Source organism: Prosopis cineraria, unplaced genomic scaffold (assembly GCF_029017545.1).
Source record: "Prosopis cineraria cultivar Desert tree isolate PC_DT_omini unplaced genomic scaffold, ASM2901754v1 PC9, whole genome shotgun sequence".
Taxonomy (NCBI): Eukaryota; Viridiplantae; Streptophyta; class Magnoliopsida; order Fabales; family Fabaceae; genus Prosopis; species Prosopis cineraria.
Window position 1 is genome coordinate 27,354,120 of NW_026555340.1, and position 25,947 is coordinate 27,380,066.

General features: G+C 34.7%; 3 protein-coding genes across 5 annotated transcripts; 2 read left to right on the forward strand and 1 right to left on the reverse strand.

Annotated features, from left to right (window-relative positions):
• Positions 1-9,309: 9,309 nt before the first annotated feature.
• Positions 9,310-11,350, forward strand: LOC129320581 (H/ACA ribonucleoprotein complex subunit 2-like protein). Its single transcript, XM_054966104.1, is given in 5 exon segments — positions 9,310-9,511; positions 9,679-9,748; positions 10,156-10,217; positions 10,220-10,260; positions 11,093-11,350. Coding segments are annotated over 5 exon segments (513 nt in total). The 5' UTR covers positions 9,310-9,369; the 3' UTR covers positions 11,291-11,350.
• Positions 11,351-12,583: 1,233 nt separating this feature from the next.
• LOC129320734 (inorganic pyrophosphatase TTM1) lies at positions 12,584-19,097 on the reverse strand. Of its 2 annotated transcripts, none has more exons than XM_054966308.1 (12): positions 18,959-19,096; positions 17,768-18,154; positions 17,427-17,541; positions 16,572-16,767; positions 16,354-16,467; positions 16,087-16,260; positions 15,586-15,780; positions 14,760-14,882; positions 14,574-14,686; positions 14,255-14,378; positions 13,597-13,869; positions 12,584-13,237 (listed from the first exon to the last, which is right to left on the reverse strand). In XM_054966308.1, exons 2-12 carry the CDS (start codon positions 18,108-18,110, stop codon positions 13,022-13,024), a joined length of 1,986 nt encoding a protein of 661 aa, XP_054822283.1. In that variant the 5' UTR covers positions 18,111-18,154; positions 18,959-19,096; the 3' UTR covers positions 12,584-13,021. The 2 variants fall into 2 exon arrangements, with proteins under 2 accessions (XP_054822283.1, XP_054822284.1); XM_054966309.1 differs by having other exon boundaries at positions 13,038-13,262; positions 18,959-19,097.
• Positions 19,098-20,270: 1,173 nt separating this feature from the next.
• On the forward strand, positions 20,271-25,678 carry LOC129321024 (uncharacterized). 2 transcript variants are annotated; one of them, XM_054966752.1, is made up of 6 exons: positions 20,271-20,739; positions 21,362-21,534; positions 21,874-22,017; positions 23,203-23,388; positions 23,773-23,897; positions 24,700-25,678. In XM_054966752.1, the coding sequence occupies exons 1-6, from the start codon at positions 20,523-20,525 to the stop codon at positions 24,923-24,925; spliced, it is 1,071 nt and encodes a 356-aa protein (XP_054822727.1). In that variant the 5' UTR covers positions 20,271-20,522; the 3' UTR covers positions 24,926-25,678. The 2 variants fall into 2 exon arrangements, with proteins under 2 accessions (XP_054822727.1, XP_054822728.1); XM_054966753.1 differs by having other exon boundaries at positions 20,272-20,739; positions 21,362-21,504.
• Positions 25,679-25,947: the final 269 nt, after the last annotated feature.

Here is a 25,947-nt window from a genome sequence, read left to right on the forward strand (position 1 = left end):
CTTGATATTTTGTTTAATCAGAATTTTGGGCTGATAAAACATTCAACATAGCAATTTAGTGTGCTAAAAGTAATGGACATCATCTACACTTAAGCACATTAGTCTATAACATAATATATCAAGAAAGTCAAGCTCCAATGTTAAGACATTTTGCTGAGAAAAATGAAGCAATGTGAAGGAATATTGTACAAAGTTAAAGATTTCGTATTAAGTATCTTTATCCCAATTCTCATCATCAAGTTGCTAAGAATTTTTTAACATGTTGAATGCACTCCTACTTCCAATACATAGCAATAAAAAGAACCTAAATGAGGTTAAAATTTTCATTCAAGAGACAATAACAATAGAACCTAGTAAAATTGTGATTTCATGAATAAGAAAGATATCAACATTTAATTTTTGTACATGATTATGCGGTTCCAAAAATCTAATGATATCATGAGAGACAATTTGTAAATCATTATCATCTTTATTATCAATCTACAAAACCATAATTCCTTTTTAAATCGTTCATGCATGTATTTACTTCTCTTCCATATTGCCTGCATCCAGTAGAGCACACCCAACGGTCTCTTCTGATATCAACAGGAAAACCAACATTTTAAATAAGAAACCTCAGTGATCCAACAAATAATCTTCCTATACATGTCTTAAAAGATTTGCATTCTTTTAAGAATATCAAGCTGCCTACTTGGAGAATTTGATCATCTATGTCATTTCTCTTAAAAATAGGCTCAAACTTATCTTTAAGGCTAATATATATATATATATATATATATATATTCAACCAGTTCCAAAGCTTGCAAGACTATAGTAACTCATCAACATCACAAAATAAATCTTGAGCTTCTTGCGATGTAGAAGAACATACTCAAACTCCTTGACTATCTTTCTTTCTCTTCAAGTTCTTTCACCTATAAAATATAGAATAACAAAATAGCTATGTGAATTTTATAATAATCCATCTACAATTACAAATAAGTAAGTTTGACAATGAAATTACCTTTTTGGATCCCCATGTTCATCATCTTCCTCCTCATCCACAATCAAGATAATAACACAAAAAATAATAAGTTTTGAAGAAACTAAATTTTCCATGTTAACCTGAGAGTTTCTCAACAGAATCAACTAAAAATGCTTTTATTATTTTAATTGGTAAAATAATGGATTCCTTATTCTTTAATATTGAAGAGAAGAAATCAAGATAGCAAAAAAATAAAAAATCATCTAGTAAAATTATCCATGGGGATGAAATCCCAATCTATGTCTGATGGAATAATTCTCTCTTAGAGCGCATAATATCATATAAAACATCAAGTTTAGAGTTTGAAGAATAAGAAATAAGAAATATAAATGTGCATTAGAAGCATTTATTTAGGCTCTTATTTTTAAAACATTGCAGCATAGACAAAGCATGTGTTCACATGAAAGAGAAAAAAAGCAATCAATATTGATTGTACAATAGCTTAGGAAGATTAAAACTTTAGAGGATACTAATTGAAATTTGACCTTGGCCTTCAATCAAGAAATAACCCCAATTATGTCATTCATTTGTGATGTTGGTAAAAAAAAATGTTCTTTGCTAATTTGTTGCTTCAAGCAAAACTTTTTTCTAGCTTTGGTATTTCATAAAAGATTTCTTTTTTAATTACATTTGCAAACAAAAAATGAATTTACAAAAAAAGAGAACAAAAAAACTAGAGGAAAAAGAATTCATAATAAAAGCAATTGAAGCAACAATGGCCAAAGAAGAAATTAAATTCATGCAATCTTCCTTATTACTGAAATTCCAAAGTCATCACACTTGTCTCCACATTTTCCATTATGACAAGCTTATTTCATTGCTATATAATGGCAAACCAAATTAACTAACAATAATCAACCCAATAATGAGATCACATTAATACTCACGTGGACATTTCATAGGCTTTTTATATGCTAATCTCTCCTAATCCTATTTCAAACCCAAAAAAAAAACACCTACACTATATTCATAAAACATAATAAAAGAAGTAAGGAGGGGCACAACCTAATGAAAATGTGCTAAGCAAAATCTTATGAAGGAACCTATGTTCATTCAATCTTTGTTTGGTGTTATGAAATGAAATAATAGCTTGATAAGATCAAGGGACCGATATAAACATGATGCTGAGGTTTAACTCATCTTTTGAGTATCATTAGATAAAGAAAGTTCATATTGCTTTTTGCTCTTGGTGGCAGGCTTAACCAATGAAAGAAGTAAAAAACATAAAATCCAAGACAAAACTAACTAAATCCTCTATCCCTCATTCCCATTTGGCTTCAAAACCTTCTGAAAGAAAGACATATATTAAGAGGATGTCTTGCAAATATTTCTAAGGGGACATTACTCTAAGTGATATTATTGTAATCTATTCAAACAACTTGCCCCCAACCTTGATTGCAAACTCAATTTTACGTTCCTATAAATATATTTACATTAAAATATTTGACAAAGCTTCACAATAAAAAATACTACCGATAATATTTTAAAATTGGGGGAAAGAGAAGTTATTCGTAGGTGTAGATTTGAAATGAGATGAACTGTTGTCATGCAATTTAGATGCTAGAGCAATCTTTCCAACTTATGGTCAAGGATTCATGGATCAATAATAACTAGGCGGGGGGAGCTATAAATTTTGCCAATTTAGCTACTACTTGAAATAAGGAAAAAATTAGCAACATTTCATCCAAGAAGAAAAGAATTTTAAGGAGATTGGAAGGAATTGACAAGAACAAAAGCTACAAAGATAATTACTTCCTTCAAAAATTGGAAAAATCCATTTGGGAAGAATATAACAAAGTTTTTTGGCAAGAAAAGATGATTTGGTTTCAAAAGTCTAGATGTAAATGGCTTAAATGGGGAGATCAAAATATAAAATTTTTTCATACTACTTCTATCATCAGAAAGAAAAGAAACCAGATCATTTCTCTTAAAAATGATAAGGACAATTGGGTGGAAGACCAACATATTCTAAAGAACATGGCTGTTTCTTTCTTTGAATACCTTTTTAAGAAAGACAACAATGACAGACCTAAACTCGCTACAACTACTTGCTTTCCACCTCTTTCTTTTGACTAGCTTCAATCCTTATATAGGGATGTGACTGATGGAGAAATTAAAAATACTGCATTTGATATTGGGGCATTTAAAGCTCCTGAACTTGATGGCATTGATGCAAGATTCATTCACTCTTATTGGAAGGATCTCAAAGACAGCATCTTCAATCTGGTCAAAAAGGCTTTCAGAGAACCAGATTCTATAAAGGAAATTAGTAACACTTTCATTACCTTGATCCCTAAGATTGATCGCATAACTTGTATAAAAAACTTTCGACCTATCTCTCTTTGTAATGTTACCTATAAAATTATCACCAAAATTCTATCCATAAGATTACGTATTTGTATGAACCACTTAATTGGTGATTACCAAAGTAGCTTCATTCAAGAACAGTAGAGTAGTGATAATATTAGTATTGCTCAAGAAGTCATTTATTCTGTGAGGAAAAAAAACAAGAACAAAAGGTTTTATGGCCCTTAAAGTAGATCTTAAAAAAGCTTTCGATGGACTATCATGGAATTTCATTGACGATACTCTTATCTCCATTGGGATAAATAATTACTTTAGAAAATTAATTCTTACTGCTATCTCCACCACTCGAATGAAAGTTCTTTGGAATGGTGAACCAATAAAAGAATTCACTCCTTCTTGAGGCATTCGTCAGGGAGATCCTCTTTCTCCTTATCTTTTTATCCTTTGTATTGAACGTTTAAGTCACTGCATTCGTAGTAGTATTGATAAAAATGAATGACAACTTACTAGACTAACACTTAATGGGCCTCCTATCTTACACTTATTTTTTCCTGATGATTTATTGCTTTTTGCAGAATTATCTCTCTCTCAAATGCAAATTATTTTCCAATGTCTTTCTGATTTCTGCAGTGCATCTAGTTAAAAAATCAACACTGGCAAATCCAAACTTTTTTGCTCTGGAAATGTCAATTTTAATGAAGCTTTACAAATTAGTGAAAATCTCAGAATTTCTCTTATTAGTAATCTTGAAAAATATCTTAGGATTCTTATCATTCACGAGAAGGTTACGAAGCTTACCTTTGCACCTTTAATTAAAAAGACAAACTGTCACTCAGCAAATTGGAGAAGTCGATATCTCAACATTGCGAGAAATTCTATTCTCATAAAATCTGTTCTATCGGCTCTTTCTAACTATATCATGCAAACTATGCTCCTACCTGATAACATGTTAGCAGAATTGGATAAAATCTCTAGAAATTTTCTTTAAGACTCTTCTGATAGGAGAAAAAAACCCTATCTTCTGTCCCGAGATTGTGTCACTTCTGATAAAAAGGTTGGCGGTCTCAACATTAAAAATATCAAAAGCCAAAATATTGCTTTTATCATGAAGTTATGTTGGGACATTCTCACTAAAACAAATTGTCTTTAGGTAAGGATCTTGTGCAATAAATACAATTGTAGCATACCAACTATCCTTATGGTCGTTAAACTTAATTCTTGCTCCTATACCTGGAGTAGCATTTGCAAAATATGGGACACTTTCATGACTTTTATTGGTTGGAAAGTTGAAAAATGAGATAAAATATACTTTTGGTATGATAAATGGACCTCTTTCCCTGATCCTCTTGTTAAACATGCCTTTCATAATGTCGATTCTATTCTCCATACATGAGTATGGATTTTTGCAAGCCTAACGAAGGTTGGAATTTAGATCTTATAAGAAGATACTTGCACCCGAATGTTATTAATCATATTGCTCTTGTTTAACCTCCTAATACTCAGAACGAAGAGGATATTCTTATTTGAAGACTATTTTCTGATGGTAAATTTTCTATTAGATCTGCCTACACAACAATAAAAAATTGAAAGGCTTAGGAACATAATAATTTATGGTCCAAAATCTAAAAATGGCCTATTTATGAAAATATTAAGTACTTTGTTTAGAAAGCAGCTTGGGATAGTCTTCAAATAAACATTATGCCCTTTAACGGAAATACGAGACAGCATTGTACTTGTCAACTGGGTTGTAACCCTCCTAACTCTTCTGTTCGTATCTTAAGAGATTGCAAAGATGCTAAGGAGGTTTGGAAAAAAGTTAGTTAACCCTTCTAAATATAATATCTTTTTTTCTCTTCATTTGCAGGACTGGATTATTTGGAATGCTAATAATAAAGTAGGAAGCATACATACTAGAGGACTGCCTTGGAATAAACTTTTTGCACAAGCTTATTGGAACATCTGGAAAATAAGATGTAAGGAAGTTTGCTTCGAAGATGATAATTTAGATAAATACATTTCTTTTTTAAGCACTCAATAAATTATAAATGACCTACAGCTTTAATCCAAGCTTGACCGTCTGAGCAATTTTAATACCAAACATGAAGCGAGTTGGAAGCCTTCGAATCTTGGATAAGTGAGACTTGATATTGATAGTTCACTCAAGTATAATGGTGCTGCAGCCTGTGGAGGTCTTATTAAGGATGACAAGGGTAACTAGATCAAAGGCTTTGTTAAAAACCTTGGTTATCAATACATTACCATTATTGAGTTTATAGGAATTCTAGAAGGGCTAAACATTTAATGGAATGCAAACATTTTGAAAATAAATGTTTATAATAATTCTATGGAGGCCATATCCCTCATTAATGGTAGATCGATCCAGAATCATCCACTCTTAAAAATCATCAAAAGCATTAGAAATGTCATCACGAGGAGCTGGGAAGTCACTCTAGAACATGTCTACAGAGAAGCAAATGACTGTGCCGATCTTCTACCTTAAGAGGCCTCCAGCAAACATTTTAATACTACTCTATTTGACGACACTCCAGTAGATTATAGAAGCATTTTGTCTTCTGATATGACCTGACCTTGATCTTTTTGTATAGTATTTTTACCGTGGTCTTGTATTAAAAAAAGAGATGAACTGTGATTTTCTTATAGTAATAGAGGTAAGTGATAGAAAGTCAACTAGATGAAAATTGGTGGTTTATAAATAATTAAATATGTTCATAGTTAGTATATAAATAGTTTTTCAACATAACATAGAAAATGACCTACCAAGATTTTTGATAAGAACCATTCAACTGAAGAGCATGAAAGATCAAGCACTAGATTGAATAATAAGTTATGAAGAGTTTTGTTATAGCAGTAAAGCAAGATTTAGAAACACATATACTTCTCTCATTTTGTCAAACATGACAAACCAATCTCTTAGTCATAGTATTACTCATAGCTTATATGATGACCCATGGTTGCAATCAAAAATGGAAAAAAAGATAATAAATAGACCTGTTTAACATTTTGTTAAGCACAATAAGTTAAAGTAAAGATACAAAAACTTCTTCAAACTATATATAGAGATGTCATTAATCAAGCATGTCAACATATCTAGTAAAAAATGCAAGGAAATTACAAGCAGACTGAACATAGATAGATCTTTTTCTCTACTATTTTATATTCATTGATGCTTGCTAACAAAGCTATCAAATTTACTAAGTTTTAATTTAATACACAAATGAAAGGGAGGAAAATAAGTAGCAATGTAGGAAAAATCATAAAGGGAAAACTAAGGTGAAATAATAACAATGGGTCCAAGACATGTGGAATTGGAAAAATGGCAATGACAAAACTATAATTACCTCGAAACTTATTACTTTAACCTAAGTTTTCATAACACTTCTTATGCTTGGTGTAATTCCAACATTTATGGCAATTTCTAGTTGAGTTAACACCCAAATCCATCTTTATAATGTGAAAAAAATGCTATGAGTTAAATAGAAAGAGAGTAAAGAATAACTTTCTTATGGAAAATGACAATGAAAAGGTATGAAAAAGAGCAAAGAACAAAACACTCATAACCCACCTTAATTGTTACCCCATGTTAGTGACATTTTGTAGAAGTTGATGACTCTTACATTTCTTTATGGTAGATGAAGTTTGTTTATGAGATTATTTTAAAAAAATCTTATTGAATTTGGCCCTTTTATATAGCTTACATGAATTTTCTAAATAAAGCGATAATCAAATTAATCAACTAAGATAAGGAATGTGTAAAGACATTATTTTAGAAATAGATAAAGATTAATCCCAAATCTAATGATGAATAAGTTTGTAAGGGAAATAACATCTATCCCCTAGTGTTTCTTCTCCCATGATCGAAAACACCAAAATTTTCAGGTGGAGGAATGTAGAGAATGGTATGTGGTGGAATGGGGGTAATGACACGAGCATAATTATATACCACAAAAAGTGTAACTCGCCTATGCCAAGAGCTTTAGCTCACCTATGTCATTAAGAGAGGGAAAGAGAGAGACTCTACCACCTAAGCTAAATAAGAGTAGGGAAACGAAGGGTAAAGGAGAACCTATGAGAAAACGAAAAGAAGAAGTATAGATAGCATAGAAACAATTGAAGCTCTACCAAAAGAACTACTGTCCACCTAGAAAATCAACATCAAACATAAAAACAATTGAGTGGATTAGAATAATTTAACAATATACAAAATAAACTTAAAAGATTAAAGCAACAAAGAACTTAAAAACCAATAATTTATGGAGATGAAAAAGAAATCATGAACAAAGGTTGTCAATGACATCACTTTTCATACTAAAAAATTAATGTCTATTTTGCTGTATAAGTTAGTCTAGTCAGAAGAAAGGAGGAAGAAGAAGGGATTTGGTGAGGGGGGAAGGGAATGGTGGGGAGATGGGGAGGCTTCTTCATTGTCATTGCTATGGTTGTGGACAACGGTTTGTGGATTGCTTAGATTAATACGAATTAATAATGAAATAGAGAAAAGGATCTTGGAACAAAACAATGCAGTAGAATGAGTAGACATCCAAGCCCACATAATATACTTGAGAGGCAGAAGCCATTAAGTACCTCCAACGTAGGACACAGAAGAGCCCTCCTCAATGTCACAAACTTAAAAGCAACAACACCTATGTCAATACATTGTGCTGGGAACATAAGACGCATGCCAGTCTAAAAACAACTAGACTATCATTGGATATAAACATGTGGAACCAACTATCCCCATGTCAAAAATCCCTAAAAAATGGCATGTACTGATATAAACTAGAGGGAAAAATTTGAAATATCCGTAACGTGGCAAATAACCTAGCCACTCTAACTTGACACTGCATCTCAAGAAATTGATTAAAAATCAATTACATGGTTAATTAAATGTTGACATATAAACACAGGCTAGCATGAAATGCTCACTATTCATCCATTGTAGGCCCACACAACCCAATTTGATAAAAGTATTTGATCGATAATGGTAGCATTAATTGGGCAAAAGTACATTAAACATGTAAAGCCAAGTACATGAATTTTACCCCCTTAAAATTGATGAACTTATAGGAATAATTCATAATATGAAAAATATTAATTAATTTTTATTGAGTTTTTAAACTTATGATTACATCATCGGGATGTGTTTGATTTTTTTTTTATTTAGGAACCCACATACTAATTGATACCTGGTACATGATCAATAGATTTTTTTAAAATAATTTTTTTATTTTAAATCTTAAATTTTCGTAGTTAACATTACACATAAAACAATGTAGATCGAATATCTTAAAAATTAACAAACTCCTATCTCCAGAGATAAGCATCAAAATCTACAAGCAATCAAAGGTTATCGGCAAGCACAGCATTTTGGGTTTGAGTGAGGTGGAAAGTACCCCCTTATCATGTCGTAATGGACTCTTTTATTCAAAAAAAAGGCTAACAACTCTCACACGTATTTGGAGTAATTTCACTGTAGCCCTTCTCTTTCTAATGCTGCCAACAAAATCAAGGATATTGTTATGAAAGTTTGGATGATAATTTCTGCTATACCCTTAAAGAAATGAATAGATGTATTATGTATGGATTGGTTTACTTGCAAGGCTTCTATTGATAGTATTGATACTATGATTTTTGTTGATCCGCCCAAAGGTCAGATAAATCTTATGAACTTTGACATGAACTGATTGTTGTACCTTGTATGGTTTATTGTGACATTCCATTAAAACAAAAAAGTCTAATGGATTCTAAATTCTAATTTTTTTTTTGGGTACAATAATTAATTTTCAATGACGGTCTATGTTATATAGAGCCCATTGCATGCCAGCAATCCTCTTAAGCCCAATAACAAGGGTCAGGCCCACATTTGCTCCATGTTGTTGCGCCCAATCATCGTTTTCTTCAAAAGAACTTGAGTTGGGCCCAGCATATAAAATTAAGTAACAGAATCTTATGCTGGGACAAAAGAGAAACCCTACAAAGGGCACTGCGTTCGACTGCCATTCCTTCGCTTCCAGGAAGCGATGGGGAGCGATAGTGAAGCCGAAAAGTCGGTGCAGAAGGAGAAGGAGAAGGAGAAGAAGAAAATGCTCGGTCTGTCTCCAATTGCCAAGCCTCTGGCTGGGAAGAAGCTCTGCAAGCGAGCTCTTAAACTTGTTCGTCGAGGTGTTACGTTGCACGCGCGTCTATTTCTTTCCTTTCTTGTTTTAGCTAGTTCTCTATTTTATGCTTGGTGTGCTATTTTCATTCTGCAAGCAATGTTTGGATACGTTTTTGATAGCTTGGGTATAACGAGTTCTTTCCTGTAACCGTTCGTTCCCTGATTCTTTCAGCTTCTGAGCACAAGTGCCTAAAGAGAGGAGTAAAGGAGGTGGTTAAAAGTATAAGGCGTGGTCATAAAGGGTTAGTATTCTCTGAAAATCCTAATCTGTCTGTCAGAAAATTAGTTTACGTTTGGTTGTCAGGAAAGAATGATTGAAAATGTCTGGAAATGGGATTGTTCTGATTGATTCCTTTGCATCATTTTTCTTGCTTTCCGCAACAACCACCCAGCTTAGCTGGATATTAGTAGTTAGAAAGGGGACATGGAACCTGTCGATTTTTGAAACATCTGCGGTGGACATGATTGCCTTCAACGTGCATCTATTTTCGCCAGGGATGTTGCTAAGCCCGAACAATGGCTTGAAGATGCTTTAACTCCTGTCTTAATTATGCTGTTCGGTTTTTGTTTTGTTGAGTTCTGGTCAATTGCATCGCAATACAAGAAGGAAAATAAATCTATCCCTAATCTTCTGTTTTGGTTAATGCAGATTATGTGTTATTGCTGGCAATATATCACCAATTGATGTGATTACCCATCTTCCTATCTTATGTGAGAAGCTGAAATCCCATACATATACGTTCCATCGAAAGAAGTAAGAAATCAATTTTACCTTGTATTTTGACGTTATATCTCTTTTAGTAATATCATTGGGCTGTTATTTTTCTATTCCCTTGTGTCAAGATATGGACCGATGGAGAGAAAGTGAAAGGGTAAAGGTAATTGTATTAATCTGATTCTGAATATGAGGTACAGTATATATAATGTGTGTCATCTGAGGTGTACACGCATACAGTCATAACAAACTAATGAACTATCACAATTATATCGAACATCTCATAATATATTAATAACTGACTCTAGTAGCCACCCGTAAGCATAGGGTGGGTTAACAAAGAGAAAAACACCTACCAATACAAATCTCTTTTCTTGTTGATTTTATTCGTGGGACTTCAAGGATCTCCCTCCCATTTATAATAAATATTGAAGCACCCCAATATAGATATGTTCCTTCAAGAGGTTTGAAAGTGCTTGTATTGTTCAATTTCAACCTACCAGAATCTTCTTCTATCCAGTGCTTCTCTGGACGTATAAAAAGGAGTTTAATTTGAAAACGTTAGACCACTCACAAAGTGCCCCCATTCCACCCGTATGATCTAAATCGGACTCTGTAGACTGTAATCACTAATCACTGAATCACGTACACCTCAAAGGTTATGACTGAACCATTATTTTGAACTCAGCTACCTTCGAAGTCTATCAACATTTTAGAATTCAGCTCTCTCTCTCTCTCTCTCTCTCTCTCTCTCTCTCGATTTAATGGATAACAAAAGATGCGCCATGCAATTATGCGATGTTGAAATATGTTAAGAAACATAAATTATGGTCGTATGTTAATGCCGTCAGTCTTTTATGTGATTTACCAGGACCTTGCAAGTGCAGGAGTGACCAAGAGGCCAACTTGCTGCGTTTTGGTGATGACCAAGCCTGCTAAGGGGGAATTAGATAAAGGGGAACAGGAAAAACTAGAGTCAGATTATGATCAAGTTGTATCAGAAGTTAATGAGGTTACTGCTTCTCTTTTTGAAGCACAAATTCATTTGTACTCTCTTTTGGTCAGTTAAAGCATTTTACCTCGGATAAATGGCTGATATGATATCATCTATCAAAGGATTGCTTTTAAAGCCCCTCCCCTTTTCTTTTTCTTTCTCGCTGTTTTTTATTTTGGGTCTCGGTGGATCAACTTGCTGCCTGGCAAATCCCACGAGGGGCTAAGCCGATCGAGTGAGAAATCTCTAGAATCATACCGGTCAAACATACGGCGATTGTGTGAACCACTGGAGCCCAATGAGGGCTCTTATGGTTCACTTGCATGTTCATGTGAGCCGTGCCTGAGCGGAGAGTCAAAGAGGCGTGAATACTTTTAATCATTTAATGCCACGTGTTTGAGCAGTATAAATCCCCTTGTTGCCGTTTAAGTTAGCTGTCGTTTCAAGCCCCCGCGTAATCTATGGGTAACTGACGGACTAATTCCCTCCTCTTGGTATGCGGGAATTGAACAAGGAAGCAAAGGAAAACGGAAATGGAATCCCCATTGAGGTGCCTCGGTAATAACTCTTTCACGATCCTCAGTGTCTTGTTCCCCCGAGTTAATTCTTGTCTCATTTCATGACATCACATCCTCAACGGAAGTGGATTCAATTCCAGCAGCAGCCCTTGAGCTTTGCAAATGGCTTCTGGAAGGTTGAGGGGGAGGCCGGATGCGGATGTTCTCACAATTGTTTTGCCTCAGCGTCCCAATCTGATCCTTTCAATAAATATCCAATATCTCATACTTTATCGCATCATCTCATATATAAATAATTTTGTTTTAATTTTTTTTCAATTTGTTCTGAAAAAATCTCTCTTTATATTTTTTAAATAATTTTTTATTGAATAGATCATATCAGTATTCGAATAAGTCTGACTTATTCTGTAAATTTTTTGAAATAAATTTTTATTAAATGAATCATGTTAGAATTTAAATAAGTTGTACTGTAAACATTTCCTTATAATCTGGCTTACTTTGTAAATTTTTTTTTGAACAAATTTTTATTAAAAAAGTTAAGTTAGGGTTTGAATAAGTTGACGTATAAATTCTTTGTAAAAATCTGTAGGGTAATTATTTAGAACAAGTTTTGAAAATAAAAAATAAAATAAAAAAATCGATTTAATGAAATAATTATTTTTTAAGATGAAATCATCTTCACATGGGATGATATGGTAAAGTATGAGACATTATATATTTCTTGAAGGATCACGCTTAGGGACGCTGAGGCAAAACAGTTCTGAGAGGATCTGCACGCGGAGAAGGCTTTTTTTTTTTTTTTTTTGACGGGGACAGTGGAAGGGAAGGGAAAAATAAAGACACCAACACAGACTGAAATTGCCAGATAATTGCTGCATATACTTGTGATGAAGTCGAGTATATTCAACAATTTACAATGCAAGGTGGGCCGCAAATTTTCACAATGAAACGTGAGCCGGAGTTATCAAGCTGCTTTCCATACCATTACATCCAATAACCTGTCAAATCTACATGATGTATAACAACCACAAAATAGGGCTACAAGATGTATCCAGCTCAGTAATCCCACCAAGGATATTGGTCGGGCGAGAAGGGGGCGAGGCGTACATATCCTTGTATTGAAAAAGCACACATCATTCGAATCCTACTGGCCGTTGGCCATCCGATATTACTTCATATATGGTTGGAATATATCGTTTGCCTCCCGTCATTAACGTCTGGTCAGTTGTCCAGCAAAACTACAGGAAAGGGCGATGGTATTCACAAATTGTATTGCTAAAGGACAACATTATTTATGGGATGTCAAACCCTTGAACAAAAAGACGCCAACAGCACCAATTGCCAAAGTCAGAACAAGCGGGATGGTGAAGTCAACATCAGGCATCCTGCTTGTCTGGTTTGCTCTTCCTAGACGTGCTCTCTCTCCAAAGTATTCGTGCAAAAGATTGCTCAGACTATCTAGTTGATGCATGATTTGACGTTGTCCCCGTGAAATAAGTACAACCTGATAAAAGCCAGTTGAGGTGTGGCTGTGTGAGAGGAAATTTTAAGTAGCCCTCCCATAATGCAAACGTCTAACCATAATCGGGTTTTTGAACAGTAATGATATCCAATTATTTAGAATGAAGAGTTTTTTTTGAAGAAAGATAAATTTTATTAAATCACAAAGAAAAAGATTACAAACACAAAGACCCATAAAATCTAAATTTCATGAGTCAACCCGAAAACAACATACTGGAACAGAAAATATAACAAAAGAAAAAAAACATACCTCTTCCATCAACGAAAAAAAGAGTTAACTGAAGATGAAGATGGAAAGAAAAGTCAACTGAAGATGTCCCATAAAAAAATGAAGGGAATTACCTCTTCCATCAAGGGGGACTCCCTCGCCAGTTGGGAAGATGATGAAGAATTAGGCAACAGCGATCCAGTCAATGAACCATTACCCAATCCTGTAAGGAAGAGGGAAGTGGGTACCGAACCATTACAAGCTTCAGACTGTAAAGACAAGTTCTGCTGACTGGCGGAAACTTTTCTGTTTGCAAACTTAGAATTCAGCTCTTCAATACGGGATGTGAACTCATCCATCCTCTCATTTAATGTTGAAATTTGATCAGAAAGTTGTGTAATGACTCCCTGTAACCAAAAGAAATCACGAGTGAGTTTAATTGAATCAATTAGCTGGGTAAAAAAATAAAAATAAAAATAAAAATAAAAACCTTCTACCTCACACAGACAGCTATCAATTCTTGCCACCCCTCTATGCCAAACAAACAGATGAATATACTTCCACTAAAATTGAATATTCCTCTTAGGTTTCTTTCCAATTTGCGGTCCAATTGCATATTATGGTTATGATGTTATCCTTTTCACCTTTTCTAGCAACTAATTCAGCATGCTACTAAAACTTTCCCTCCATGTTACCCACAATGAGATACAGCAGGTTAAGTCTTGGTGCTTTGATGAATGGAGAAGCCAAAATGATAGCCAGGATATGACTTCTGAAAGCGATATATCTTACTTGGTTTGCAATTGCTGCAGGTGATTCAAGGGCACGTCCATCGAATCTTCGGTTATTTATAGCTAATCTAGTCAACTTAGATAGACTCTTATCTCTTTGATTTGAAAATGAGTGTGAGAAATTGCTGCAAGAAACATACATGGGAAAACATCACAGGGCTTTACTTTATATTTTCAATTTCTATTGAAGTCAGAAATTGATCTTCCTGATTATCCAAATAATAATAATAATAATAATAATAATAATAATAATAATAATCTTCCGATCATGAAAGAAAGCAGAGGGCGTATCACCAGTGCCTAAGAAAATTCAAAAGTACCGATTTAGGTGCTTTATTCTCCTATCCGCAGAAGCTCTTGAAAGGGCTTCTTTAGGGCTCAAAACCACGTCATCGTCTATACTGAGTTTGGTCTTCAGATCATCTGGCAATGCCTGCATTTTGACCAAATTAGTACACAAATTACAAATATGTGGAGCATAATTAAATTTGTAGGAAGGGTCATACCATCACATCATTTATAAGCTTCTCCAGCTGAATTTGTTCGATGTAAGTGCGAGGAACATATGAACCATCCAACTCCAGTTTCTCTGCCACATATTTAACATAGTTTCTATCTTTCCCTTGCACCTTTATCACAAAATGAACCAAATACTTCGTATAAAAGAGTGAAAAAAATACACGGAAATGGATCCGGGAATCTGGTTCAAGCTCAGCCCAAAAGCGCAGAGTTTCAGGTGCCTGGGCCTAAAATAAATAATGCCTAAAGCCAGGGCACGGGCCTTAATTACCAAGCAGAAGGCAAAAATCAATAAACATATAAGAACTGAGTCAACATTGCTGTGACTTTTTCAGCATGTGGGAGAAATCACTGAAGGATAAGATAATTGTAAAAGCAGAATTGTAAGTCAGGACATTAATCGGGTCCTCTTCAAGTCTTGCAAAATTTATTGTACCCTCTCAGTAGACGGTTATATGCTTAGCATGGCAAATCAATAAAAGGCATCTTTGAATGCAAAATTGCATTAATGCAATAATACATTCATGTGGAAAGTGACACCAAAGAATGTGACTATGTATGAGGTTTGTATTTCATTTTTACACCAATCATCCCTCCTTTTTTTCTCTATCTCCCTACATGCATCGACTGTTGTGTATATAAAGGTTCCAAATTCTTCAAACGATACCTTTGATGACAGCAGACAGATTCCATAATTAATTAACGACATCTGACAATTTTATAAATAAATGCTCAGCTTATAACAAATGGCAGACTCACATTATCAACCCACGTAAGCAAAGCAAGGAAATTCTGAATGGTATGCTATTATACCTGAACATAGTGGCGATTAAGTTGTTCCAACCAATCAGTTTTTATAGACACCTTATCATCATGAAAGATATGGCTGTTCCTTTTCAGGATAGCTGCAATTGTGTACCCCAAGGCCATCAACCCTCCCAAAAGCCGTACACTAACCTCAAAAGTAATTCTAGGAGATATTATGAATGGACTGTCAGTAACCCATTCCTGAAAACAAGAAAAGTCTTATTGTAGTGAAGTTCGGGAAAAGCTACAGGAGTATAAAACGTGCTTCAATGGTACAGAAAATAGTTTTGATACTCAGGCCAGAGACTTTGCTTCTTGATCAAAGATAGAAGATTTTTTTTATCATGAAACATTGGATAAAGAACAGTAATGAAACAGACATTGGCACAAAATTGATAAATATATCCTACAGAAACAAAATCCAAAAAAAAAAAAAAATTATTGCTTCTTGTATATTCTCTCAAAAAATATAAATACCTATACAAAAAGAGTTGTTTATCTCCTAACCTCAAACATAAGATTGTACTTTCCATCCCGGTTTCTCATCCTCAAGTATGATTGACAAGCTTCAGGATCTTCCCCAGGTGGAAGAAGATATATGTCATATGTTTCCTCTGTGGTTTCAGTGTGCTCAGCAGGAATAACAGCTTTGATTTGATCCTCCGTCACACCCTTTGTTGACTACAACATCAGAAACAATGAAAATTTTTCAATAATATATCATGCAGAAAGCACATGTAAAATGTAAAGCATGATGAAGAACAAGAGGATCACCTTCAATATGTAGGTGGGATTCTGGAATCCAGAGAATGGATTAAACTTGTTTATGATTTTAATATGTGCTGTTTGGAGATCTGGCTCAATAAAGGCTTTATACATTGGATATACCTGCACAAGAAACAAGATATCAGGTTAGAATTAAAGCTGATTTCTTTTATGGTGCATTTTTCCAAGACAGGAGAAATATATCTAGCATGGGATCAGGGAAAAACCGTTTCAGAAATTTGATGAATTATTTCTTCAGGCTCTTGACCAGCACGTTGAATGTCCCGCAACACCCGCTTGACAAGGTCAAAGTGTATTCCTCCAGTGACAGACACCCGAAGATCTAGCAAAGGACGTAATTTTTCACTCAAGGCATAGATACCTTCTATGATGACAATACGGGAGCTAGGGACTTCAACAGTCCTATAAGAAAAGTTGTATGAAAATAAATTGAGACATGAATAGTAAATACATAACTGCATCGAAGCTTCAATAAAATGATACCATTTATATGTGCTTATGTGTATAAAAACTTAAATAGCCTGCACCATAGTCCCTCCCAACATAATCGACATCCCTGTGTAGAGCATGTATGTGTTTTGTATGCATATCTGTATCATAGTGTCTGTGGCTGTTAGAGAGTTGTGTGCATGAAAGTGCACATGTATTTCATGTGTCTTTAAAAAGTTGACCGCACGCAAGCACACTCACAGACTGTAAATGTTGTAGTTCCTTGTCTCGGTGAACTGTTTTAACTACAATCTTAAGACAACCAGACACTAATAGGGCTTTCGCCATGTAAGGCCTATCTGATGTAGTAATAACTTAGATCAACAGTTAGCTTGAATTATTATTACATTGTGCGTGTGTGAATGAGTGTTCAGGTTCTTTCATTACAACAACAATAACGACACTTATCCCAGTGGGGCTGGCCATATGAATTACACAATGTCATAGTGCTTTATTATCATCTAAGTTTTTGTTAATGTTTAGGTTCTTTCACTATGAGGGGTAATTTAGATTAAAGCCACAAAACAACCTTTTTCATATCCCAAGAAATTTTACGTGGAAAGGAACAGTACCTGTAGCCTGTGCGAGAGCTAGACTTGAAATCATATATGGGAACCTGAACTGGCTTGCCAGCTTTGAGACCGTGTATATTTTCGAGCAATGTATCATAATCTGTCAACCGAGGATCTGTTTCCAAGAATCATGTCATTAGAAGTCTGGTTTGAATTGACTCTGTTCTATTTCTAGGAAGTTGACCAGAAAGATGAACAACCGGAAGCAGTTCTTGACAATGAATGGAGAAAATAAAGTCTGAGCATGCCAATAAAAGAGAATCAAGAAATGTCTTTCCAGATCAATGAAACCTATTGAATCATGTCATCGACTTAATGTAATTGATGAGAATAAAACATACCATCAAAGTTGCCATCTATGACTCGACTAGAATCATTGTAGTTGTCCATTGTTATGACAGCAACGCTTGGCATGAAGTTGAGGACCTTCTCGGTGAATACTGTCTTCCCTGCTCCAGAGGGTCCAGCAACGCCTACTAATATTATCCCATTATTCTTTTGAGCGAGCAATTGGCACGCACGGATAACTATGAAGAAACCTTTCTCAAATGAGAGAGAATCTGGGACTGAGACAATTTCATAGCGGTCAGAGTCTTTTCTTTTTACTAGTTGAACCTGATCCCGCAGTAGACCAGAAGTTCTCTGGGTTATTTCAACAGTAGGGGCAGTATCTTGTGGTGCCATTAGGGAAACTAAGGATGTCAACACTATAGGCGGCCCAAAAGGACCTGGGAAATGAAAATGCCACATAAAAAATATGCTAACAGTGCTACAACAAAACGAATGACTTGAACATTGCACATAGAATCGCAGCACATATATTTCGCATTTGAAACGTATATTATCGCTTATCCCAAAAAAAAAAAAAACAGAAACATATATAATATTATAAAAACAACAGTGATGCATTTAACTTCTGCGTATCAAATTTACTGGATATACAGCAATTAATTGATAATATCATTATAATGGATTTTAGCAACTTCGACTCATATAAACCAATAAAGACTAGCTTTATACTGTCATCTTACATTAGGGAAAACATTTAGATCTTGCACTGCATCACAGCATATTTTCAGAAAAAGCAATTATGCAGAAATCCAAAAATTTCTCACGGCAAATCTTAAAGAAAGAAAGAAAAGGCCTGAGGCACTATAATTTAAATCAGAAACAAGAGGTATAAATAAAGAGTAATTCCTTCCCATGCAATATAAACCAGGAACAAAAAAAAAAAAAATGAACAGGACAAATAGCCTGAGGAACTGCAACAGAGAGAGGAAAACCGTGATAAACTTACAATTAAAATACGTTCTGGAATTATCAAACTGTACTGCGAAGTCTGGACAAAAATTAAGAGCTATGGATTTTTTTTTTTTTTTTGGGACCGAAAACAGCTATGTAATTAAAACTGGAGGTACGGCTATCCACAACAAAATAATAAGATTAACATTATGAGGAGAATGATGATCCAGCGATCACTTGCTTTAGAACAGAGAATGAACTGAGGCAACTAAAAAGCACGAGACGCGAACCTTTAGAGAAAAAGAGTAAAGAATTTGTTAGATCCTTCAGTTGACGGCTTGACGCCCTTCAACCTGTTAGAGGTCGGGAGCATACGATTTCGGTTAAAAAGGGGGTTTACAAGGCACGTGGATGGCCCTCAACAGGATTTTTACCGCCGTGTTTGAATAAATATCTACCGGACTAAATTTCTACCGCCGTATCATTCTTGCGCTTGTTAAGTTGCTAACATAAATAAATGACACTGAATCTAAAATCACATTCAGCCCGTTTGGATAACCCCAAATAATCAATTATATTCAAATTTCAAATTAATATGACAAACTTGTCTTGAGGAAAAATAAATAAATATCAGCCAAGGAAACGGTATTCAAGGAGGGAAAAATCAGTACACATTCTCCTTACCACCGACAAATTCAAATCAAAAGCATAAAAGAAAAGGGACGGGGGATCCGTATCCAGCCAGCCTTGGGGTAAATTCCCCGAATTGAGAATTAGATTGGTTATTCATTAATTATCTTCTCAATATCTCGATCTTGTAAAAAGAAATGATAAATTCAGTAATCGTATGTATTTGTTTTAAAAAGTTTAATTAAAAGATGAATAACTAAATATAATTTCAATTTTCCCCCCTCATCCTCACAAAAAGGCGACAAACCAATCAATTATCAAATGACAATAGTAATTCGCATGCATGCACATAATTTTTTTTTTTCCAACTCTTTAAATAATAACATCAGAATTGGGAGGGAAATAACATCATGGGCCCTTGACTGATTTTGACTCAGACGGCGCGTGCAAATCAAAGAGGGGCGTGCCAAAATAAATAAATAAAATGTGTGTTTAGTGTCAGAGTCCGTCGATTAAAATCAACGTAACCTTAAAAATTTGACTCTTAAGAGGTCAGGTCTAATTTTGTTGATCTTATTGAACTCAATTATATTTTAATACTTTTAAAAAAATAAATTTAAAATAATTCATACAATAATAAAAAATAGCAACATCACAAGATAAACATTGATAACAATTAAATTCTATCAATATTATTGTTATTAATATCAATATTATTTAATTTTTTTTAAATTAAAACTTGGAAGATCAAGGAAAAAGGAATGAAAATACACTTAACAGTGAAATGAAATAAAATTAAGTTTCAAACTGTTAAAAATGTTTAATTTTTTCATAATAATATACAAGGGTTTAAAAAAGTCAGTCTTAATTTTATTTTAGGACTTTAAAATTTAATTTATTATGTTACATATTAAAGTAGTGGTTTCGCCCAAAATTTGTTTAAGTTCAAAAAGGTCGGCTCGAATCAACTCTAATTGACGGCTCAATTCGGTGCACTGGTTGAAATTGGAGGGGGATCAAAAAACGGAATACACCAGAGTCATGGGAGGGTAATAAAAATCAGTCTGGTTACTCCATTGTGGTGAAATCAGGTCCTGGATTCCAAATTCCTTCTGGGGCTCCTGTTTCGTTTCTTTTCACGGGGAGTAAGGCTGAAAGGGAGAAACAAAAGGACGGATTTCAGGATCTACATGCACTGGTAGAAGCAGTAGAAGCAGAAGAAAGATGGGGTGCTCGTTTTCTGGGTTGAATGCGCTATACGACGCCGTTAATGGAGGAGGGGATGTCTGGATCAATGAGAACCGATTCCGAATCGTCAGGCAGCTCGGGGAAGGTGGGTTCGCCTTCGTCTATTTGGTTAGGGAGGTGGTCGCTGACTCCTCTCCCTCCTCTGCTGGCGGTGGTCTCTCTAAGAAGCTTAAAGACTCCTCTCATGTATCTGGTTCGGTTCTTCTCCTTCTTAACCCAAATTACTCTATTTGCCTCATTGAATAAAAAGTACAACAATCTGTGATCTGCCTTTTTTCTGTGGGAATCTTATAGTAATTCCCTTTATTCACGAGTTAGGGGTAATAATAGAAATAAAGGCATACAGAGATTTAGATTTTGTGGGCACACTCCAATCTGATCAAGAATAAGGTTTGATCTGTGCTTCTTAATACTGCATTCATTGGAGTATCTCCCCTTTCCTATCTCAACCGCTACCACTGTGTGTGATTTATGATGTTTAAGCTTGGATAAAAATTTCTATGAACTTTGGTCTCCGGGCATGATAGACATATTCTCGATTGAACGAGATCTGTATGCTTGCTTCTTCCTTGTTGCGCGCTAGTTAACGTCTATTGATTACGCGGCAAAGTAATGCGTTTTTGATAAAATGGAGATGATAATTATCCCGTCATGGATTATGGTAAAAAAATGATGATAAATATCCTGTCATGTTTCTCACTTTGATGGTGGTGGTGATCTGTAAGTTCAGAATTTTCCAGGTTGTTTGTCTACAGTTGGAGGAGTTTCTATATAATTATGAATTATGAACTTCGTTATGGTCTTCCTTTCTGCAGAAGATGGAATTTATGCCATGAAAAAGATCCTCATTCAGAATGGTGAACAGTTGGAGTTGGTGAGGGAGGAGATCCGTGTCTCGTCACTGTTTAGTCATCGAAATCTGCTCCCGCTTCTTGATCATGCAATCATCTCTGTTAAGGTAATTTTCATTCGAGCAAATTTTATTGAGGTAATATAAGTAATTGCTGGCAAGAATGATGCTAGGCTCCTATTCAACAAAACGATAAATTCTATATGGATGTTTATTTTAAAGCCCCGATATATCAGCACGTCTATCTTATATTGCTGAGGAGGGTCTAGGTTTTCCGCACTTGATTGGGAATTTTGCAGCTGTGCGGTGTGACATGGATATTCTCTAGGTTTTCTAATCTGGAAAGTCCTTGTGTTGTTACAGTGTGGCTCATAAAAAGAGAAGATATATTCTTAGTGCTGGGATGTGTAACACTGTGTTAAATCCTTTGCTATATTAGGCTCTTTTTCATTCCTTCAATGTGGTTTTTCCTGACAGCCTACCCAAGAAACATCTTGGAACCATGAAGCATACTTGTTATTTCCAGTTCATTTGGATGGAACGTTGCTAGACAATGCCAAAACCATGAAAGCCAAGAAGGAGTTCTACTCTACCTCTGATGTTCTTCAAATATTTCGGCAGGTAAAGGAAAATCATCTGTTTTGTACACATTTCACGCTTGTTGACTTATGTGCGTGTGCTTTAAAGATCAATCCAACAACTAAAAATTATAAATTGCCAACAGTTTGGCTGGCAACACTTTTTTAAAATATCAATCTAGCAATTTCTGCGATATAAATTGGTTATCTAAAAATTTACATTGAGAGAGAAGAAATATGATATTCTCTGGCCTGTCTCAGTTTCGTACATGGTTCTAGGAGCCCAATCAGTCTGTTCAATCACTAAACCAACGGGTTCTCTGGTCTGGTTGACCCCTAAAACTTGAGGGTTAAAGCACCAATATGTAAGAGTGCTCTGTTACTGTTTTCATTTATGGTCGAGCATTGAGCAATTCTTTTCATTGCTGAGTTCTCTTCCATCTCTGAAACTGAAAAAAAATTCCAGAACAGGAAAAAGAAAGCAATTGCAGAGATGCATGGTTTAGAGAAGAGAGAGTAAATAAAGTGTGGAGTTACTGTTTTAAGGAGAAAGGATGAGTGGCTGACATGGTCCTGATCCAAAAATGCATTGCTTGCTTTCTCATCATCGTCTCTTTCCTTCTATCTTCCTCCCTCTGTTTATCTAGTAATTTTGGTTCTTGAATAATGAAAGGATGGTACTTTTGGTCTGATGAAGAAGGCAATTCTTAGAATGTAATTGAAAGCCATTTAAAACTTAAGTCCGAAGATGAAAAGTTGAAAGCACAAGTTACATTAAAAAAAAAAAAGGAAAAATATAACTAGTTAAAAATTGTCGAAAAGAGAAAAAGACTAGTTCAAGCCAACATTCATTAAATAATATCCTGGTCCTATGAAACAAGAATCAGCTAATTTTTATGTTGTTAATATTTAATTAATTTATAAGAATATTTATACTTCTCTTACATTTTTGATAACACGTGTATCCTTTATTTTTAAAACATGATATACATAGTATGTATCTTGATATTCGTTAATGAAACGGTGTGTGTTACAGGAAAACATGCAAGTCGAGCTGCTAAACTATGAATCGTTTCTTATCTTTGATAATTGGTTCAAATTCTTAAAACATTCGTTTCAGATTGCTTTTCTATAATCCATGTTTGAAGGTTTTATATTACTTTAAACTCACAAAGCCATAGCTTAAATGTAGTAAAAGCCTTTTAACCGAGTGAAATCAACTCAACAGCTTTGTGCAGGACTCGAGCACATGCACAGTTTAGATCCTCCATATGCGCATAATGATGTCAAACCTGGGAATGTTCTGATAACACATAGGAAAGGACGATCGCCTCTTGCCATACTGATGGATTTTGGCAGTTCTCAACCTGCCAAGAGGCAAATTCGCTCCCGACAAGAGGCATTACAGCTGCAGGTGCTTCTATTCATCGCTATATTAATTATATAGTGTTGATGTTTCATGTGCCCATTTCTTACATTACCATTAGTATCTACATGAATCTTGGCAATTTGGTTTGCCATATTTGCAAAGCACAATATTTCTGAACCTTGAGGCATATGATATGACATTCCACATCATCAAGTTATTCTGTGGTCTTTTATCATTTTGTTGTCATACTTTAGGTGGCACATTTTTAATTCACAAAAAACTCCATCACTCGTTTTAGATTTTTATTGTGACAATCTAAAAAACTAGATGTTCTGATATAATGTGTATCAGAAGGACCAAAGTTTCACTTCAGTTATCAGGCTTGGGTTTTATACTTAGGTGATTGTTACATTTTTAACTTCTTGATAGGAATGGGCTGCCGAACACTGCTCTGCTCCTTTCCGTGCTCCTGAGCTGTGGGATTGCCCAAGCCATGCTGATATTGATGAAAGAACTGATATATGGTCGCTGGGATGCACATTGTATGCGATAATGTGAGGATTAATCCTTCTTTACATGTGATTTTTTTATATTTTTATGTTAATAATTTATATTGTCTATGCCTTGATTCCACAAATAACATTTGTCTTATCACTTCATATGTGCTTAGTTTTTTGTGTATGCATTGCGTTTTGATTCTGAAGCCTTGATGTCCATTTGAACATTTAGACACTTCTCCATTTGGTCTCAAATACGAGACCCGGTTGGGGGATTTGTTTTGATTCTAAATATAGGGCCTCAATCTTCTTTGTCTCTCATTTTTTGTTTTCCCCAAATTACCCTCATTAATTTGAGTTTTTCTCATTGTCTGTCTCTCACATTGAATGGAGTTTTTGGGAAAGTGACACATTTTTTATGCAAGAATGGCAGCAAATAACCAACTTAGCCAATTTCCTTAATTTTCTTAAATTAGTTAACTAGATCTTATATTTAGGACCAGAGGGAGTGTAAATTAACATATGTAATAGAGTTCAGGGCGTGCATGGTTTGCATTACACGGAAAGAACAAAGCAGAGTTGATCTAGATTTCTTTTTTTGGTTTTTCGTTTTTGGAGTGGAACCTATTTAGGGAGGGAGAACAGTTGGATGGGGTAGAAAATATCATCCTTAGCTTTGAGGCCCTGAACAAAGTTCCTCCTTGAAAAAGTGAGATATTTAGGGCTTTGGACTCCAAAGGCGACTCAATACCATTATAACTGCCCTCGTCTTGGCAATGGATGTTATTTTTCCATTTTTGCTAACAATAGTTTACCTGGTTTAGTACGTCTGTTCAGCAATGACTGACTTATTCCGTAGGTATGGCGTATCTCCATTTGAATATGCACTAGGAGAATCTGGAGGAAGCCTGCAGTTGGCCATTGTAAATGCTCAGGTCAAATGGCCAGCTGGACCTAAGCCCCCATATCCAGAAGCTCTTCATCAGTTTGTGACATGGATGCTTCAGCCTCAGGCTGCTGTGAGGCCCCGAATAAATGATATCATTATCCACGTCGATAAGCTGATTGCAAAGTTCTCTCCTTGAGTAAATATGAAAGGGTTCGGTGGAGGCACAGTTAACCAATGCATATTGTAGCCGTCGAGAAAATTCCAAGTTCTGTTTCTATCGGCATTGATATATATAGTAAGATTAAAAGCAGTAGCTGTTCCTTCCCTTGCACTTTGAACTTTTTTTAATTTTTTTTTTGTTGCGGTAGTCTTGGTAGGCTGCGTCGGTTTTATTAATATGTTGTTTGTCAAATTTTACGTAGTTCTTTTCACTCTGTAATCTATGCCCGTGTCTTTTAGGACCAAGGGCCTCTCATGTGCCTTTTTTACTGTCCCTTATAATGTTTCAACTTCCCAACTTTGTTTTTTTTAATATTTTTTTAATTATTGGCTTTTACATAAAACAAGAAACCTTTAAATAAATATCTTGATATTTTAAAATGGTGAAGATTTGTATTTTTATATGATTTTTTAAAAGTAAAAGGGTGTATTTGTGATATTTTTGTTTAAAAAATCATAAAAAAAAATGTAAATCTTCACCATTTTAAAACATCAAGATCTTCAAATGTCTTTTATTGTAAATGAAAGTTAATAATTTAAAGAAAAATGAAAAATAAAATTAAGAAGTTGGGGCATTAGATAAGGACATATTAGAGGCCCTTGCCCCTGTCTTTTACTTATGAATTTACATAAATTTCATGTAATTTATTGATTTTTCATGTATATCTTTCCTAGCATATTTCCAGTACTTAATAATATGTATTTGCTCAGCGTTGCCATTGCTCCTACATATTTATTTTGGATCCAAAACTTAGGGTATTCATTATGTGAGGATCAAGGCTATTCTCTGTTGTGGCAGCATGGCTCTCAATTGCTAAGCTGCATATCCTATCAGACCCGCTAAAACTTTTGTTTGGAATTAGGCAGAGAAATAAAATATTAATATTTAATATCAAATATATAACAAATGTTAGTTGCTATTCATAACTCGTAAGTCATGGATAATGTTTATTTAATATTGTATATTAGACACAGAAAAACAAAACATTAAATAGAAGA